Source organism: Pinus tabuliformis, chromosome 4_2 (genome assembly GCF_031772625.1).
Source record: "Pinus tabuliformis cultivar Carrire ecotype Pingquan chromosome 4_2, CPIR1, whole genome shotgun sequence".
NCBI classification, from domain to species: domain Eukaryota; kingdom Viridiplantae; phylum Streptophyta; class Pinopsida; order Pinales; family Pinaceae; genus Pinus; species Pinus tabuliformis.
This window is the reverse complement of record NC_142304.1, coordinates 869,773,918-869,791,545: the sequence shown is the minus strand read 5'-3', so window position 1 is coordinate 869,791,545 and position 17,628 is coordinate 869,773,918. Positions and strand designations below refer to the sequence as shown.

Below are 17,628 nucleotides of genomic sequence, written 5' to 3'. Positions count from 1 at the left end.
CTCAGACACCGAAAAATGCGACACATTATATAACCATATCTATTATAAAAATTAAATATCGACATAATGATGAAACAGTTTTGAACATCTGGAAACAGAGCTACGTCATTAACACATTAGGGCACATTAATGACACATCGGGGCACATTGCACGCATTTTTTGAATTTTTGTGACATTCGTTCAACTTTTTCGGTGTTTTGAGTCTCTGACACATCCAGACACGCTAGGGCAGCATGGCGGCCATGTGTTTGGCACATATCCTGGAAGGGAAAAGGACACATGTCAAATGTGTAATGCATGTCAAAGTGTCTGACACATCAACACTGGACAACGGACACGTGACACATAGGCCTACTTTAGCATGTTATGCTCCTCGAGTATATCGAATTCTAAAGAAACTAGATGATCTTATGCTACTCGAGTATCAATGTCGAATTCTAAAGAAACTAGATGATCTTACAAAGGTAGGTTTCATCTCAAGAAACATAAAATAACACATGTTTTTGCTTGAAACAATCTTCTCTACAATTTCCACTAATTTAGACTGAGGTTAGCACTCGGAAAATAAAGAGAAGTGGAAAAGCAAGAATAACAGAGAAATTTGTTGGATCTGTTCAAACAAAACGTAGCAATATCCAACACAAAATCAAAAGAAACCTCAGCGCCGCCAAAAGTCCAATGGATATAATTAAAACTGTTCAATAGAGAAGTTAAACTTCCTCTGTACAAAAGATCAAGAAATGCTTAGTGAAGTCCGAATCTTTTAGCTCTGAGTAGCATTACTACTGCATCCAAAGCCCAAGAGGCAGCTTCCATTCACGTGCCTTGGGATTGGTAGATCTCTTAAATTCAGCATTGAATTGCTTCACAAAAACCCAGTCCAATTAATGCAAAGAAAATGCATGTTACCCTTCGTACTCAAAATAGATTTGGGCTGGCTTCCTCTGGCACTATTGTCAAGGTCAATTGCATATTATTTGATCGCTTCACAATTACTTTGAAAGCCACTCCAACTTTGTCACCCATTATCTCAACAATCTGTTGTAGCCCATATATATAAGAAATTAGAAATCATGAGATTTCTCTATTGTTGTGTGCTGCTGATTATAAAAAAACATGCTCCAACTCACCTCCTTGATGCTTTTAGTTGGTTTCCCGTCAAACTGAACTACGACATCTCCAGGACGGAATCCAGCTCTATAAGCAGGTGATCCAGGAGTCACCTATGACGTTTCAATCAAAAACATATGTTTAAATGTAAAACATAATTTGTACCATCAATTTGGTAGGCCAGAAAGGTATCAAATACAGTATATGCTGCTTTCAATTGCCATATGCAAAAAAAAGCATTAGACAGAGGTAAACTGAGTTAAAATTCAATTATTAATGCAAGAACGGAATTAGGAAATAGAACACAAAGACCTTATTAGCAACCATCCAAGTAAAACCCTCCCGTGTATTAAGAATGTTTTGACTAACTTCCACTATAGCTTTATTGCATAAACATTTGATCATAACGAGTGCAATAAAAAGCAAAAACAAATCCACAGATGCACAAGTTTTATCCCAAGGTAGCTCACCTGTGGCACAAGAACACCCTCTGTTACATCAGGAAAAGCTGGGTCTCTCTCTTTAAGCTGAGCTATAATAAGTTCGTTCAGTTCAAGCATCTTAAGTCCCAGCCACGGACGCACAACTCTTCTGCAATATGAAAATTAAGAGGTAGCCCATAGCTCTATTAGGCTATTATTTTAAAGACTGAAAACACAATGATGCAATAAAAATCTTTGTGCATCTTCATAAGTATCCACTGAACCAAATAAAATGGAGCATTAAGGCAGATTGACCAATTCCTCTAAATGAGAGAAATTTCACTATTCTATGGCTTTCAAGATCTTCAACAAACATCCACAATAGGAAATGTGATCAAGTTTTAAACGAATAGGAATAAGATATACAATCCTATACAAAATCAAACTAATCTGCAAAATGTTTTAGAACAAAACACTTCCATTGTTGAAATGAATAGAAATAACAAGCAGGATCATTGGAAGATCAACCAGTTAAACCCATAATCTCATGGTCTCACTAACCAATGAGCACCCCATATTACAAGCAGCCACAAAAGATTGATTGAACAAGTATCAAATAAAATGAAACACAGCTAATGCAAATATTTTAACACTGAAAACAGCAAAGTTACAGAATATGCATGCAACTACAGACTGTCAATACTCCCTTCTAACCCTCCTTCCACAGGGGTACCCAAAAAAATTTGCACTGCACTATTTGAAACCCCAAATGTGTGCAATTTATGGCCCTGCAAAGCCATGTGGGATGAAGTGTAAAAGTATGCTACTTTCCCTTAGGTGTACGGTGTTGATTTGGGGCTAAGTCACAGGACACGTCCTCCAAGGTCCCGTGTCCCGTATTTTACGTGTCGGACACGAAAACAGCCCTAAAACGTGTCGAAAACGTTTTTCATCGTGTCCTGTAAAATGTAAAACGTATTCGCCGGTTTTCGTCGTGTCCTGCATCTACAAAACGCGTATTCCATTGATAGAAAACGTTGCTTGCATAAGCTGCATTTTTTTTTGAAATAAACAAATAATTTTTGAATGGGGCAGCTTAATGATTAAGTCTAGGCCCTAGTATTGATATGCTATTCATGGTAATGTTAGATTCCTAAAGTAAAAGTGACATTCTCATTAATCTTCATTTTCATCATTTTACTTAAATTTTTAACATTACCATGAAATGACTCATGATGTTTGAGAGTGGTTCCGGCCTCATTGGATTTCATATGGAGAATGTAGAATTTTAGATTTCATTCAAAATGCAGCAGACTTATCAGTTTTTCAGGATTTCAGGATTGGGAGATTGTAATGTTTCCAGGTGACACCACCTGCCCAGGCTACCCCTGCCACCAGTAGAGGACGTGGTCTACCTCCTATAACTCCTACTTCTAGTTCTTCAGCTTCTAGAGCATAGAAAACTCCACTGCCAACTCCACCAGCACCAGCATCTACATCTAGAGAGAAAGGAAAAGCTGTGGCATTTTCTTATGTGCTTGTAAGTTGTACATGAACAATGAACATTGAATATTCAAGAATCAAGACCAAGCATATCACATTCTAATTTCTAAATAGTAAATTTTGATTCTATTTATTTTTTTAAAGTGAACTATGAACTTTGAGAAGTAATTATGTTTTAATTTGATTAGATAAGCTGCAACCTGCAATTTAATATGGATAAAAAGCTATATTTCGGTATTTATATATATATATATATATATATATATATATATATATATATATATATATATATATATATATATATATATATATATATATATATAACGTGTCCCCCGTGTCCTATTTCCAGGTTGCTGTGTTTTGTATTGAATACTCGTATTTACGTGTCCTCCGTGTCTCATATCCTCGTGTCATGTGACTTAGATTTGGGGTAGCATCGGATGTGCTCTAGCGACGAAAATTGGTGGAGAAGCTAAAGCACATGATATCTCCAATACCTAGAAATGGTTTGGGCAGAATCTAACCGATTTAGAAGATATCAAAATAATTAATATTTTTAATGAAGTCCCTAAGTCTAAACTTAGGGAAAATAAAATATTAATGTGAATAAATATAAAACTAAGTTAGAATGGTCCAAAAGTCATGGATCAAGTCAGATCTAATCTTAGCCGTTGATTAAGGACTTAATCTTGGCTATTGAAATGTCAACGACAAAAGTATAAGAGGAGGCTTGAGGGTCACTTGGAGAATACACTGAATTGATCAAGAATTCAATTTTCTGGGGCAGGGCTTGCTGAGGAATTCGAAGGAGTGATCAAAGTTGTAGCTGAGGGGCAATGAATACAGAAGTAGAGAGGCAGAGAGGGTGCCGGGAGCATCAGTGCAGAAGCCGGAGAAAGAGGGACGCAAAGCCAGCTAGAGGCCATGCAGAGGCAGCCAGAAGCCACACAGAGGCAGCCAGAAACTACGCAGGGCCTGAGGAGAGCCAGCGTGGGTGACACAGAGGCTCCATAGGCTGACGCAGGGCTAGTTGGGCTGACGTTGGGCCAGAGAGGTTGACACAGTCTCAAGAGGTAGACGCTGCGACATTTTGTGGGGAAGATTGGAGCTGAGAGTTGTGGGATTGTTCATCCGGGGTTTTTATCCGGAATATTTGTCTCCGACTTAGAGGTACTACTATCGAGAGAATTCTCTGTTGGGTGAGCCATTTCTGGAACCCAGATTGTATTTTGAAACTGCTTAATAATAAAACCCTCAAATAGCTGCACCGGTTTTCCCACATTGGGTTTTTCCGGGGACATTAGTCCAAAAATAGTGATGTCACTTGTGTGCTTGTTTTTTCTTCAGTTGATGATCTATATGTGTTGAGCATGTACTTGTATTTATTTTCAGTATTTACATGGCAAATAACTTGGTAATTAACATAACAAGTAGGAAGAAATAAATCAGAAAGTACATGAAGGATTTCTAACAAATAGACTTAGAAATTCCAACATACGACAATACCTGGTCCTTTGAGTTCATCTTCATGGTGCTTGGTTTTATGGCTTTGCTGACTTCCCCCTAGTAGGCAGTAACTCCCTGCTTTGATGGACATGTCTATGTCTTGGGTTGGTATGTAGGCATAGGCATCATGGAGGTGGATCTATTAGGACGCATTGCTTAAAGGAACACATACTGAATTAGCACTGTAAAGGTGACCATTGGTATGCAGGCATCATGGAGGTGGATCTATTAGGGCACATGGCATAAAGAAACACATATTGTATTAGTGTTGTAAAGGTGATCACACTAAGGGTGGAAACACCCATCTCATTACTGTACTAGCACACCTATTTCTTGTTCCCCACATGGCCCATTTCTCTTAAGTATGGACACCTTTTGGTGATGGCCATCATTCTTCATGGCAGTCACAATTCACGATGCATTTGCATTCCCCAAAGCAACGTCTCACATCCTCCACTCCAGAAAGAAGGTTCATTGCACTCTCCAAGTCAAGCAAAATTTGTTGATTTTCTAGTGCTAATTTAGACAAGCACAATTGTCTGCCACTGATAATTACATCCAATGATATTTTCAGAACATCATTAAGCAATTACACTCAGAAAATTCAACAGTAGATGCAACGGAAACATTAAAAATCACAGTAGAAAAAGCATGCATAGTAGACACCAAATTTACCTAGGAAACCCAAATTGGGGAGAAAACCTAGCGATCTTTTCGAGGAGAAATAATTCAATTCAGCAAAAGTACAATCTATTTTTTCAAGTCAAAACTTGGTCAACCTAGATCAACAATTTAGAATAGGTCAAACCTGGGCAAACAAGCCTAAAATCGGCCTCCTGCAGCTGCCCACATATTTGGTCAACCCTGAGTCAAACAGGCTGAATTTCAGCCCCCTGCTACTGCCAAGAAACTTAGTCAAACTACCTAGAGATTCAGTCAAACTGCAGTCAAACTACCCAAAATATACTTAGTCAAATAGATCAGAATCTTGGTCAAACCATGGTCAAACTAACTCAGAATTCGGTCAAACTGCCCATAAAATCTTGGTCAACCTCTGCCCAAAACTTAGTCAAACAGATCCGAAGAATCTCGGTCAACACTAGTCAAACACTCCAAAAGAGCTTGGTCAAACTTCAGAAGACTTCTCCTCTCTCACATGTGTGAGCAAAAGAATAGATGTTTTGTGATGATCCGAATTGTGTGTCCAAATGAGGAGGTTGAGTGCTAATTTATATTGTTCTTGTGGTGCCCAAGGGGCAAGTCCTTTAGTTGGGCCGACTTGAGCAATTTAATTCAAATTTCAAATTTTAATTTCCCTCATTTTCATGGGCTGGTTTGTAGCTAGGAAATACCTCCCGAAGCTACACAAAATATGAACACTCCCTCTTAGCTAGAGAGGTATTCACCTTAACTTCCTCAGATGCCTACTTTGCTGAAAATTTTCTCCATCCCAAGAAAAGATTGAATGAGCCCGCTATGTTAATGTGTCCATCCACTTCATGTTCTATTCCAAAACCACGTTGAATGCATCCTGCATCAACATCATGCAAAGGATCTACTTACCCACTTGTCAAATATCCTTTGCAAAGGATCTAGTCACCCACTAGCCAAATACCCTTTGGCAATATGGTCAAGTACCCCCTAACTGGAGTAAGCAAAAGACTAGTCTTGGGTCACCAACTATCCAAGTCGTCACTTAGAACTGTTGATTTCTGGTAGCATTGGATGTGCTCTAAGTCTCAAAATTTGCAAGGAGGCTTAGACACATGCATTCTCCAATACCTAGGAATTTTTTTCGGAAATTCCACCCAGAGACAGTTTTATTAAAATAATTAATTATTTTTAATGGGACCCTAAGTCTAAACTTAGGAAATTAAAATAATTAATGGATATTAATCTAAACTATGGGTATAACTCCTAGAAGAAGACAAGGATCAAGCCAAAATGATCTAAGCCATTGATTAGAAGTTAATCAGGGTCGTTGGTTGTCCAACAGAAAGATATAAGAAGAGGCTAGAGGGGGCACTTAGAGAACACACAGAGAGGAGATAAAAAGTTCAATTTTCTGAAGCAGAGCAACTGCCAGAGAGATTTTCGATAGTGATCTTTTGTAGAGAGGGGCAAGGATAGTATCCAAAGGGAAATCTTTCCCCGCCAGAGAATACTTAGTAGAGAAGAGAGAGAGAGATCCAGTAGAGGTAGCGCAGAGCTAGAGAGGCTGATGCAGAGCCATGCCGAGGCAGCCTAGGCTGACGCAGGGGCAGCGCAGAAACCTTGAGGGAGTCTGAAATTTGCTGGAGGGTTCGATTTTTGTAGCTCGAGCCCAGGGTGTGAGACCGGGAGAGCAGAAGTCAGAATCTCCGAGGCAAATCGATCAGCTAGGAAGAGGGACGCAGGTCCTAAACAGTGTGACGTTGGGCTAACGCAAACACTGCGCAAAGGCAATGCAGTGGCAGCCAAGGGCTGTTCATTCAAGGGTTGGATCAGCCAGGACTTTCAGTGATAATGTGAGGTAATCTCACAAATCTCTCTATCAGTGATATTCTCTGTAACTGGATTTTCGGGAGGGTATCCAGAGATTATATTCAGAAATTACTACTGCATAATAATAAAACTCTCAATTGTTGCACCGGTTTTCCAGCATTTGGTTTTTTTGGGGACATTTGTCCAAAAATAACTGTGTAGATGTGGTGTATATCTTTCTTGTTCAGTTTCTTGTTTCCTCTTATAATTGAAATGGTGTAGACTGCAATGTATTAGTTTTGATATTTACTGTAGGAAAAAGTAAGTAACTTGATTTAGAAATTAACAAGTAGGAGAAACTTAATCAATTGTTGCAGTAGAAATTTGAGCATCCAAATTTTCACATGGTATCAGAGCTGGAGGTGAAACAAGAGAACAATGTCAAAAGAGCCCAGCGCTGAAGGTGGAAGGGAGTTCGAAATTCCTATAGAGGCAGCAATTGAAATCCCCTGAGGGTTTGCACAGTCCAGGCCCAAAGGGAAATAATTTCGTGGTAAATCTCTCTCTGAGTGAGTGGACAGAGAGGTAGGATTTCCAAATCGAGATTTGTCAACCGCAGAGGGAGCAGTGCAGCAAAAGATTCAGTGAAGAGGGGTTTTTGGTGGGATGCAGTTTTTTGCAGGCAGTTGTTGGGCAGAAAGATATCAGAGGGAAGAGAGAGACACAGTTGAGGGAATTCTTCCTTAGAGGACTTCCAGTCAAGGAGTCTAAATTCTCACTAGTTGAGCAGCAGTAGATCTACAAGCTCTAGCAAGAGTGTGTAGGCCAGTCTGGTGTTGCGTGTTGAATTTCCACGGCCTTGGGTCTAGGTTAGAGTCTTAAAATCATTGATGCTACCAAACCAAGAATCTCAACCATAAACTACTTTGCACAGTGGAAATATAAAGCAGTAAATCACATATGCACAATATACACAATTTTAAACAAAACTGTACAATATGTACAATCCCAATCTTCTTTATATTAAACAAACTGAGTAATACAACAGTTTATGGTTTACAAGATACAGTTACAATCTTTGTTGGAGCTTCTATGTCGTATCTAGTCCTGCAGTCCTTCGCTTCTGTACTGCTCACTAGTAGTGGCTTAGTCCATTAAAGCATCTACACTTCAAGAATCCAAGAGGGTTGCCTCCTATCACTACTGCAAGTCACGTCTACTACAATGAACACGGTTTCATCAACTACTCTTTGGGTAGGCCTAATTCCCGAGCTCCAATCTGCCACGCTAGCAACAACTTTCGTCCATCGAAGTGTTGCACTTCGACTACAATACTTCACCCAATCTCGCACCAGCAATGTCCTTCTTGTCTGTTGCTCTAGCGTTACTTTGGGTAGCCAACACACTGCCCTCCTCTCTAACAGTCCTATGACACCAATCTCGTCATTGTCAATTATGCTCCTAAGATGACACTTCACCAACACAGAATGTCATCTACATGGCACCAACAGGCTACACAAAGATCTGATCCAATTCTAGTCACCAAACTGTGACCCAACACAAGTTCAATTATTGCAACAAGTCTGTTTTGTTGTTGTCATCATGATCACTGTTTAGGGCACCAAACACCACTATAACAATCCTCCAATAGTCATCAAAACAACCTTTAATCTTTGAAGTATTACCTCACAGGAAAACTCCTTGGTTATGTTGTTGATCTAGGCATATATAAGCCCTCAAACACCCCTATGCAATCCTTAATTGTGGTGTTATGGCTTGCGGCCTAACACACAGTCTCCCTGTAGCTTCCAGGTAGCATAAACCTTGTTCCTTGTCCCTCCAACGATACCCCAACAGACTTGTTCCTTAGCTCCTCTAACTCAGCCCTCCTACAAGAAGAAAACAACCCCACACAGTCACAAAAGGATGCCCAAACAGTCCCTTAACTCCTCGTTGGTCTGCTTCTATTCCTACATCCAAATAGTAGTAACCCTCCACACTTTCACGCTGGAATGTCTCCTATCTGTGGCCCAATCAAAGGAAGATATGTTGAGTTTCTCAAGCTCTCTTTCAGCCTTGCGTTGCACCCAAGAACAACACCCAAACAACAACCCTAGATTCCCACATTGTCACCTACAGCAAACCTAAAATCCTCATGTTGCTCCTAGGGCTTCTCCATGTTGTCTTTAAGCCTCCTGTTGTCGCGCGGATTGACACAACAACCCTCAGATCGGGGGCTGTCACTCTGATCCCCGATCCCTCCGTTTAAGCTTGTCTCCCGCGGCTAAGGGGGGTAGTCCCTGTGAGATGATGAGGCCAACTGTCAACCAGTTGGTTGGGAGACACGAGACACGATTAAAATAAGCACTAAAATGATTTGATTAATTTAGCAGACCAGTGCCTTAAGAGATTGTTATTAAAACGATTACTTGTTAGATGATATAGAAACATAAACCGTGAACAGCAATCATTTGTCATCAGCTAAATCACAATGCTCAAAACGATATCCAGCGACTGAAAAATTAAAAAAAAGATGAATGCTTTAAACCACCACGAATCATAAACCATTAGCCAGATATCATAATTCGTATCTCGAATTAAAAATTTTAGATCTCAGCATGAAAGATATAACATGATGGACAACTGAAACTGGCAAAAAATAATTTTCCCACAAAAAATTTTATTTTTTAAAATTTTTTCTTTTTCTTTTTTTTTTAAATAAACTAAAATACAAACAAAAAGAAAATTTCTAATCTAAAATCCTAAAAAATCCCTCTTTTTATTTTTATATATATATATATATTTTTTTAAAACCAAAAATAAAACAAAAATTAAAATCTAATTAACGTTAAATCTAAAACATAAAATCAAAATCTATATGAAACCAAAACTATGCAAATTTTTAGATCTAAACTAACCAAAAAAAATCAAATTAAAATCTAAATAAATAAAAAAAAATCTACGTTAAACTTAAATCTAAAGACTAAATAGAAATCTATTTTAAATATAAAAACTATACAAATTTTAAACCTAATCGAAACATGAAACAAAACTACACTAACCTAAACTGTTAACATGAAAGCGCATCAAATCGGAAATGAGAACCAAAGCTACAGAGAAACCCTAGCCGAATAGACGTGACTGCGCAAGAAAAATGTGGCTATCAGAAATCTAAAAGACCAAGCCGTGAATCAACCTTACCTGAATGAACCACGCAATATCCCTCAGCGAAATCCGAAAACAATTTACGTGATCGCCTGCGAGATGGCCTACGGTGATGACCTTACCATGGAAATCTCAAGCACGTTTACACGCAGAGAGATAATTTTGATGAAGGATGGCAGAAAGACGGTTTCGTTGATGCCACCAGATGCGTGAATCAGTTTGGACGTGCTGATAAGGGTCAATGCAGAAGGTGGAGCTCGGTTTTTGGGCTAAGTTCTTCGACAATGATCAGGACGTCTTCTTTCTTACAGCAGGGAGCCACAGCCTTCTTCCCCAGCTAACAATTAGTAATCGAATCGCTTTCCTCAGTCCTCAAGAAACTGATACGCAGCTCACTGACAGCAATGATCTAGGCCGATGGAATATCTCAATGCGTTATTAAGTTTGGACTTCTGGCGTCGGCTGAATGAAACGAGCTTGTAATCCAGCTCAACAGAAGATGATGATTTGTTTATGAGCCTGCGGCTTCAAGCAACTCAGGCAGCGGTGATTCAAAGGATTTCATGAGCGTTTTCAGATTTATGGCCAGCTGCGGGCTGCTATGTCAAGTGTCCAGAAGTACCGACCCTGAGCTGAATGAAAACTGTAGCTGCGTAGTTCTGCAAAAATATGTCTCTGTTACAGCTTTGATTTAAACCCAACTAAAAAAATTGCAAATTTTGTTGTAGAAAATAGATATAAAAAATATACATGCAGAACCCAAATTTTAAAACCCTAAACCAGTTAAGCAAAATTTGCGATTTTGGCCCTTTCACAGCCAGATTCAACAGTAAGCACGAAAATATTTTAAAGAACAGAAATTTTAGGTTTTCACTGTGAAGAACTTCAGAAAATCTCTCATGCAACTTAAAAAAAAATAAAACGAATGATAGACCCAGGATCAAATCCAACTGGGCTCAACAAAAAATGCTTGCGGGAGTTGGCTGGTTCAGCCGAGAACTTCCCCGAACGCCCACAAAATTCCTTCAGAAAATGTTTTCTGCACAACTCAAAACAACCATCAGTAAAGAGGGCAAGAGTGCTGCTAGATCTCAGAAAGCAATGGAGATACCTGCCATTACTTCAGAAACCCTAACAACACTCAAACCCCAGCAAGTGAACAAGATACCTGTGCTCACAATACTCTACAAAAAGCTATTATTAATGACTGAAAATAACATATGCAGAAAATTGAACAATCTCACAGCATTTCAAGAGAGTAACACCAGCAAGATATGGACCCCAAAGTCTTCTTTTATTAACCAGAAACAGATTTACAAGAGAGCTTCTTCAGTCTTAGACTCACAGATCCCTTGATCTGAAATTACCCCCTAGCACCCTATATAAAGGAAATGATCCCAACGGTTAGTTCGAGTGATCCATGTTGAAATGATCTCGACCGTCGATGAGGATCAAGACATCTCTTAATCTCATCCGTCGATTTATAAAAAAATGATATTTTGCATGCATTCACTTAAAATATTATTATTTTATTATTTAGGGTTTTTGCTCTATTTTATGATTTTTTATTATTTTAAAATTTTTTTTTTATTAATTTTTATTATTTTATTAAATGGATCATCGAACTAAGCCTTCGGAAACATCACCTAGGACCTAGGACTTAGGACTCATGAGGGGATTTAAAACATTTTTCAACCCTCAAGACACATTACATCGTGACTTTTACAAATTTACATCTTAAGGGGGAAAACCCCTTTAACATAGACCCTCATAAATCACCCAGTTCTGCGACACAACTATAATCTAGCAGATCAACACACTAGGATTCTCCTAAAATTCCAATGACAAAATCCATCCCGGCTTTGGGGTCAGGTTTGAAGGAAAACTCTGCCGATCCATGGATCAATGAGACGAAAAACCTTCCGGGACGTAGATTACCATCAGAAAGTTAGGTCCACCTAGGCAATTTACATACATGACTCATGTCTGCTAAGATTATTTACAATTCATATATGCAGACTGGGCTCACAATCAAAATGATTAAGCTGCTGATGACTGCAGGATGGCACGGACACGCTGATCAGGTGCTGCCCCTTTCTTGCAAAGAAAAGGGGGTGTACTGCATGGGTAGTTGACCGGTACTGGTCAACACCTCCTTCACCAAAATTTCAGAGGATGTATTGCCCTTCATGGATGATCCAAATGACTCCATATCACTTCATATTTATACACATACGAAGGCTCAACGTCAAATTTGAAGTGACACATCCATTGGCTCTCAAGTCGGCCTATTTGACAACCAATAATTACCTAGTCAACTTCAAAAATTCATCTCCCTAACGACAACTCGGATTCAGATGATTCTCAATGCATTGGAATCGTATCGTCGAGCACTATCATCCTCATCCATCATATGGCGTAAATCCATCATCATTTAGCCCCAAATCTCGATGGGTGCCAAAACCCCATACTTACGTTCTAAGCTCACAAGCTACCCTTGTGGTGCATTTCCCTCCAAACCCTGAACCCTAAGGCTTAGAGTACCTCCCAAGCTACACAAATCAATACTCCCTCTCAGCGAGGGAGGTACTTCCAAGACTAGGAAGTATCTCGTCATCATCATCACTACTTGCAACACTTGCCCAACTCTTGGCACTGACAATTGCAGCAATCCTTGTACGTTGAACTACACCCTTCTTAGAAGTGTCGTTGTCACTACTAGAAGAAACTTGCTTCTTCTTCTTATCCTATAACGTTTTCCGCTCTTTGCATGATTCCTTCTTCGCAGTTGTAGGAGAACCCTTGCTCACCACTGACCACGCCCTCTTCTTAGGTTGCAGAGTCTTTCTCTGAATCTGCAAACTCCCTCTCGAACTAGACTCCCTTTGAGTTTCTAGAAGCTGGACCTTCTCGGGAAAGTGTACCTTCTTCTCGGGAACCTGTACCTTCTCTTCTGAAGCCTGCATCTGCACCTACACCTGCTCTCGCTTCTCTGGAACTTGTACTTGCTCCACTTCTTTCTATGATCCACAAGCTTGGTCGTCAACCTATAGAGACCATGCTCTCTAATTATGAGTACAATCCTATCAGACTTAGAGTCTCTGAGCCTGAGTCTTGCCTTCCCATCCTAGAACAAGACCTCAAACCCTTTCCTCTCGATCATCGAGACGGAAATCACGCTATATCTGAGTCTTGGTACAAACAATACATCTTGGACCTGCATCATACGTCCTATCTCCATCCTGAATGGCACAACACCCGATCCTCGAATCTCCAACTGACTCTTCTCACTGAACACCATGTGCAACTTCAAGTCCCATCCAGCTAGAGTCTCAAAAACCTCATGTGACCCTGTCATATGCTTCGTCGCACCACTGTCCACATACCATCCATCCTCCGTGATAGTACTCTACGAGAAATGAGAAATAATAACAAAGTCCTCCTCTTCCAATCTTCTGGAGAGATCATCCATCTCTGACGAAGTGGCAACACCGGTGACTTGCTGTCCTTTCTTCTTTTCATCATTCACCTTCTTCTTCTTCGAACATCTCGATGAAAAATGACCCATCTCACCACAGCGAAAACACTTCACTTTACTCAAGTCCTTCTTTTTCTTACCCTTCATTCATGATGCAAGTGCCACGTCATCATCTGAAGCTTTCTACTTCGGCTGAAGATCCTGGTCTCACAACTCTTCTTGAATGAAGTCATCCCACAACCTATTCCAGTTTGGCAGCTTCTCTGTGGCAACGATTCCTTTGATGAAGGGTTTCCATTCCTCAGTGAACCCTTTCAAGGCAGTCCTTACCATATCTCCATCTGAGACAGTCACATCGATGGCGGCAAGCTCATCCTTGACCTGAGACAATCTCGTCAGATCCGAGATCACGCTTTCACCTTTCAACATCTTGGTGGACATCCACTTACCCTCCAATAGCAATACCCGGTTCTCGTTCTTATTCTGGAACAAATTTTGAAGAGACACCCACATCTCATGTGCGGTGTTCTTCCCAGACAAATAAGGTATTAGGGCATCCCTCACACCATCTAGGATGATCAATCTCGCCCTCGCATCCAAATCTTCTCATATTTCCAACTCCTTAGGGTAGGTTGGCTTCTTGATCTCTTTCTCAGCAACATCCCAGATCCTGTTGACCTACAAGATCAACTTGATCCTTTCCTTCCATGGACTATAGTTGGACAACCCCTCCAACCTGTCCTCATATCAGATACCTGCCTGCAACTTCAACATTGTAGTGAACCCTTCACTCACAATGTGACCAACTCCCTCTCACACTGTACTTTGTTGCGCACATCTCTGATTTACTTACTTCCAAAGTAGCTCAAACACGCTCTAATATCATGTTGAATTTCCACGACCTTGGGTCCAAGTTAGAGTCTTAAAATCACTGACGCTACCAAACCAAGAATCTCAACCATAAACTACTTTGCACAACGGAAATATAAAACAGTAAATCACATATGCACAATATACACAATTTTAAACAAAATTGTACAATATGTACAATCCCAATCTTCATTATATTAAACAAACTGAGTAGTACAACGTCTATGGTTTACAAGATACAATGACAATCTTAGTTGCAGCTTCTATGTCGTATCTCGTCCTGTTGATCCTTCGCTTCCGTACTACTCACTAGTAGTGCCTTAGTCCATCAAGGCATATAGACTTTGAGACTCCAAGAGGGTTGCCTCCTATCACTGCTGCAAGTCACGCCTGCAACAATGAACACGGGCTCATCAACTGCTCTCTAGGTAGGCCTAATTCACTAGCTCCAATCTTCATTGAAAACCAGTTGGGATAAAGACAATTCGAGGTAGCTTTAGGAAGAATGAATCTCTTTTGGCTAGAGCTCGAATGTATGTGTCATATCTCTTGTGGTATGTGATTTTCCTGAGGTATGCAAGTCCTTTTTTTGGGTATCTCTCCGATGTGCGAACTCTAAGATTTTCAGCTCCCTCATCTCTTTGTTTTAAAATTTGTTGTTATGAAAACAATCTTGTGATATTATGCAACTTGCCTGTGATATTCTATATTAGCGAACTCCTGTGACATCAAATGTGTGACATTTGTTATCCTATCTCCTGTAAAAATTGCAAGTTCAATACTCTGTGATATATATATATATATATATATATATATATATATGGACTAAGGTTTGTGTCATGTGCACTATACAAACTTGAGGTCTACATCTTTGAGGTAGGAATATGAAATCTGAAGCGTATCCTTGTGCAATAATGTGAGAACTAGCCTAGTGATAAGCATTATCTCTATGGAATCATAGGCCGAGCCATCTGGAGAAATCAAAGATCAAGTGTTGACCAACTCTAATCTTTGTGAAGTGCAAGCTTGTGGAAGTAAAGTGTGAACATTTTGTGAGGTAGTATCATCTATCTGTTTACAAGTTGATGATAGAACTAAAGAGATCTAAGCTTTAGTCATCTTTGTGGATATATGTGTGTAATCCTCTAGAATCCTTGTGGCATCCAAAGAAATATATATATTGAGACCTTTGTATGGCGTAAACCAAGATCCGAGCCTAAACCTAAGTCCGAGCTACTATATCATTACAGCCAAAGTTATTAAAGAAGCCTATACAAAGGGATCGAGCTCCTTGTTTAAGATATAGGATCGGTATCCTATAAAGAACACAAGCTTTTTATGACAGCCCTCATATGAGCTTCAAGACTGAGAACTGGACAGGGATATCATTCATTAGTAAAGCATCCAATAGTAAGGCATTCGAAATCTGTTGAATCCAATATGACTTGAATTAATAATCCTATAATATCAATATCAATTTGAGTCTTGTAATAGTTCAAATATGTGGTACTATAATTTGTTCCTCCAAGGCACATTATGAAAATCAGTGCGGGTCTAAGGCTTTGACCCTCTATGCAGATTATCTATGGAAAAGTCATGAAAATATGAGGCTAATACATGTATAAGGCTATGTCAAATCTGAAGATAGCGTCTGAGCTCTCTCTATGTGGATGATCCAAGTTTGTGCATCTATATCTTAAGTCTTTGCATCTTATTCTCTGAAGTATGTGTCATTTACTCTCTATAAAACCCATTTGGACCTAAAGCTTGAAACCACGTGAAGTCTATCTCCAAAAGACAGTGCCTAATCAAGATGCAAGCTCTGTGACAAATCTGAGCTCCCTCATAAAGTGATCAAACCCAGATAAGGTTGACCAAGGGAGTTTTTCCTCCAGCGTAAACCCCAAAGCTAGGGTGGAATTCATTCACAAGGTCTTAGGTGAGTCTTAGTGTTATATCGAGTGTTTGTAAAAGCAGTTTGGGAATAATTTAAGCTATTTGGCTAAATTATTTTATTACAGATCACTTGGTCTATACTTGATCATATTGTGTTGCAGAATTGGGTAATATCATAAGGGTCTATCTGTAAAGGTGTATTCCCCCTTTGAGGGTTGAATTAATTGTAATATCTGATGTAAAAAATATTTGTGTGCATGGTCCCCCATACTTAGACACCATGGCTAAAATATTTAAGGGCAGAAAAAATATTAATCCCCTCTAGTGTTAATTAACTAATTTTTATAGCTAAATTAAACAAAATCCTAAGCCAAGAAAATTACTTAATTTTGCGTCAAAAATAATTTTAGAGAAATTAATTCTTCTCCAAGTGGAAAATTCGTGGGTAAAAAAAAGTCAAATTTTGGAGGTCCCTATGAAAATTCAAGAAGCCCCAAATCACTACAGCAGCAAACTGATATTACTTCTCCTACTTGTTAATCCATGCAAGTTATTTATTGTGTTCTACTATAAATATTGAAGTAAATACAACTGCAGCCTTCACAACTTTAAATAATATGCCGAAACAAGAATCTGAGCAAGAAAGAAATAACACACACAAGTAACACCATTGTTTTTGAACCAATGTCCTTGGAAAAACCCAATGTGGGAAAACTAGTGCAGCAGCTGAGGGTTTGTATTATTATGCAGTAGTTTCTGAATACAATCTTTGGATGCCTTACTAGCTATCCAATACAGAGAATCTGACTGACAGAGAGATGAGTGAGATATACCTCACAATATCACTAGCGATCCAGTACTGATCTAGCCAATGAATGGCTAGCCCCTAGCTGCCTCTACGCAGTTTTTGCGCAATCACTGCACTTCTCTGCATCACAGCGTCTGGGAACTGTGTCACTCCTTCAGGCTGATCGATTTGCCTCTGGAACTTCGACTTTCTGCCCTTCCTTCCTCACACCCCGGCTTCTAGCTCTAGAACTCAATTCTCCAACAAATTTTGGATCTCCTTTTAGGCTCTACACTGCCTCAACGTGAGCCTACACTGCCCAGCGTGGCTCTACACTGCCTCTTCTGGATCTCTCTCTACCTCCTTTGCAATGTAACCCAAGATCAGGAAATCTTCCTCTAGAAACACTCCCTGCCCCTCACTACAA

The 17,628-nt window shown here is 39.6% G+C and overlaps 1 protein-coding gene across 1 annotated transcript in view; it reads right to left on the bottom strand.

Moving 5' to 3' along the window:
* Positions 1-423: 423 nt before the first annotated feature.
* Positions 424-17,628, bottom strand: part of LOC149172418 (putative protease Do-like 14) — a 349,659-nt gene continuing 332,454 nt past the window's right edge. The window contains exons 9-11 of the mRNA XM_089424320.1: positions 1,582-1,702; positions 1,132-1,224; positions 424-1,039 (exon numbers count right to left, since the gene is read on the bottom strand). Coding sequence (XP_089280446.1) covers positions 920-1,039; positions 1,132-1,224; positions 1,582-1,702 — 334 coding nt within the window. The 3' untranslated portion in view covers positions 424-919. The remainder of the gene's footprint in view (positions 1,040-1,131; positions 1,225-1,581; positions 1,703-17,628) is intronic.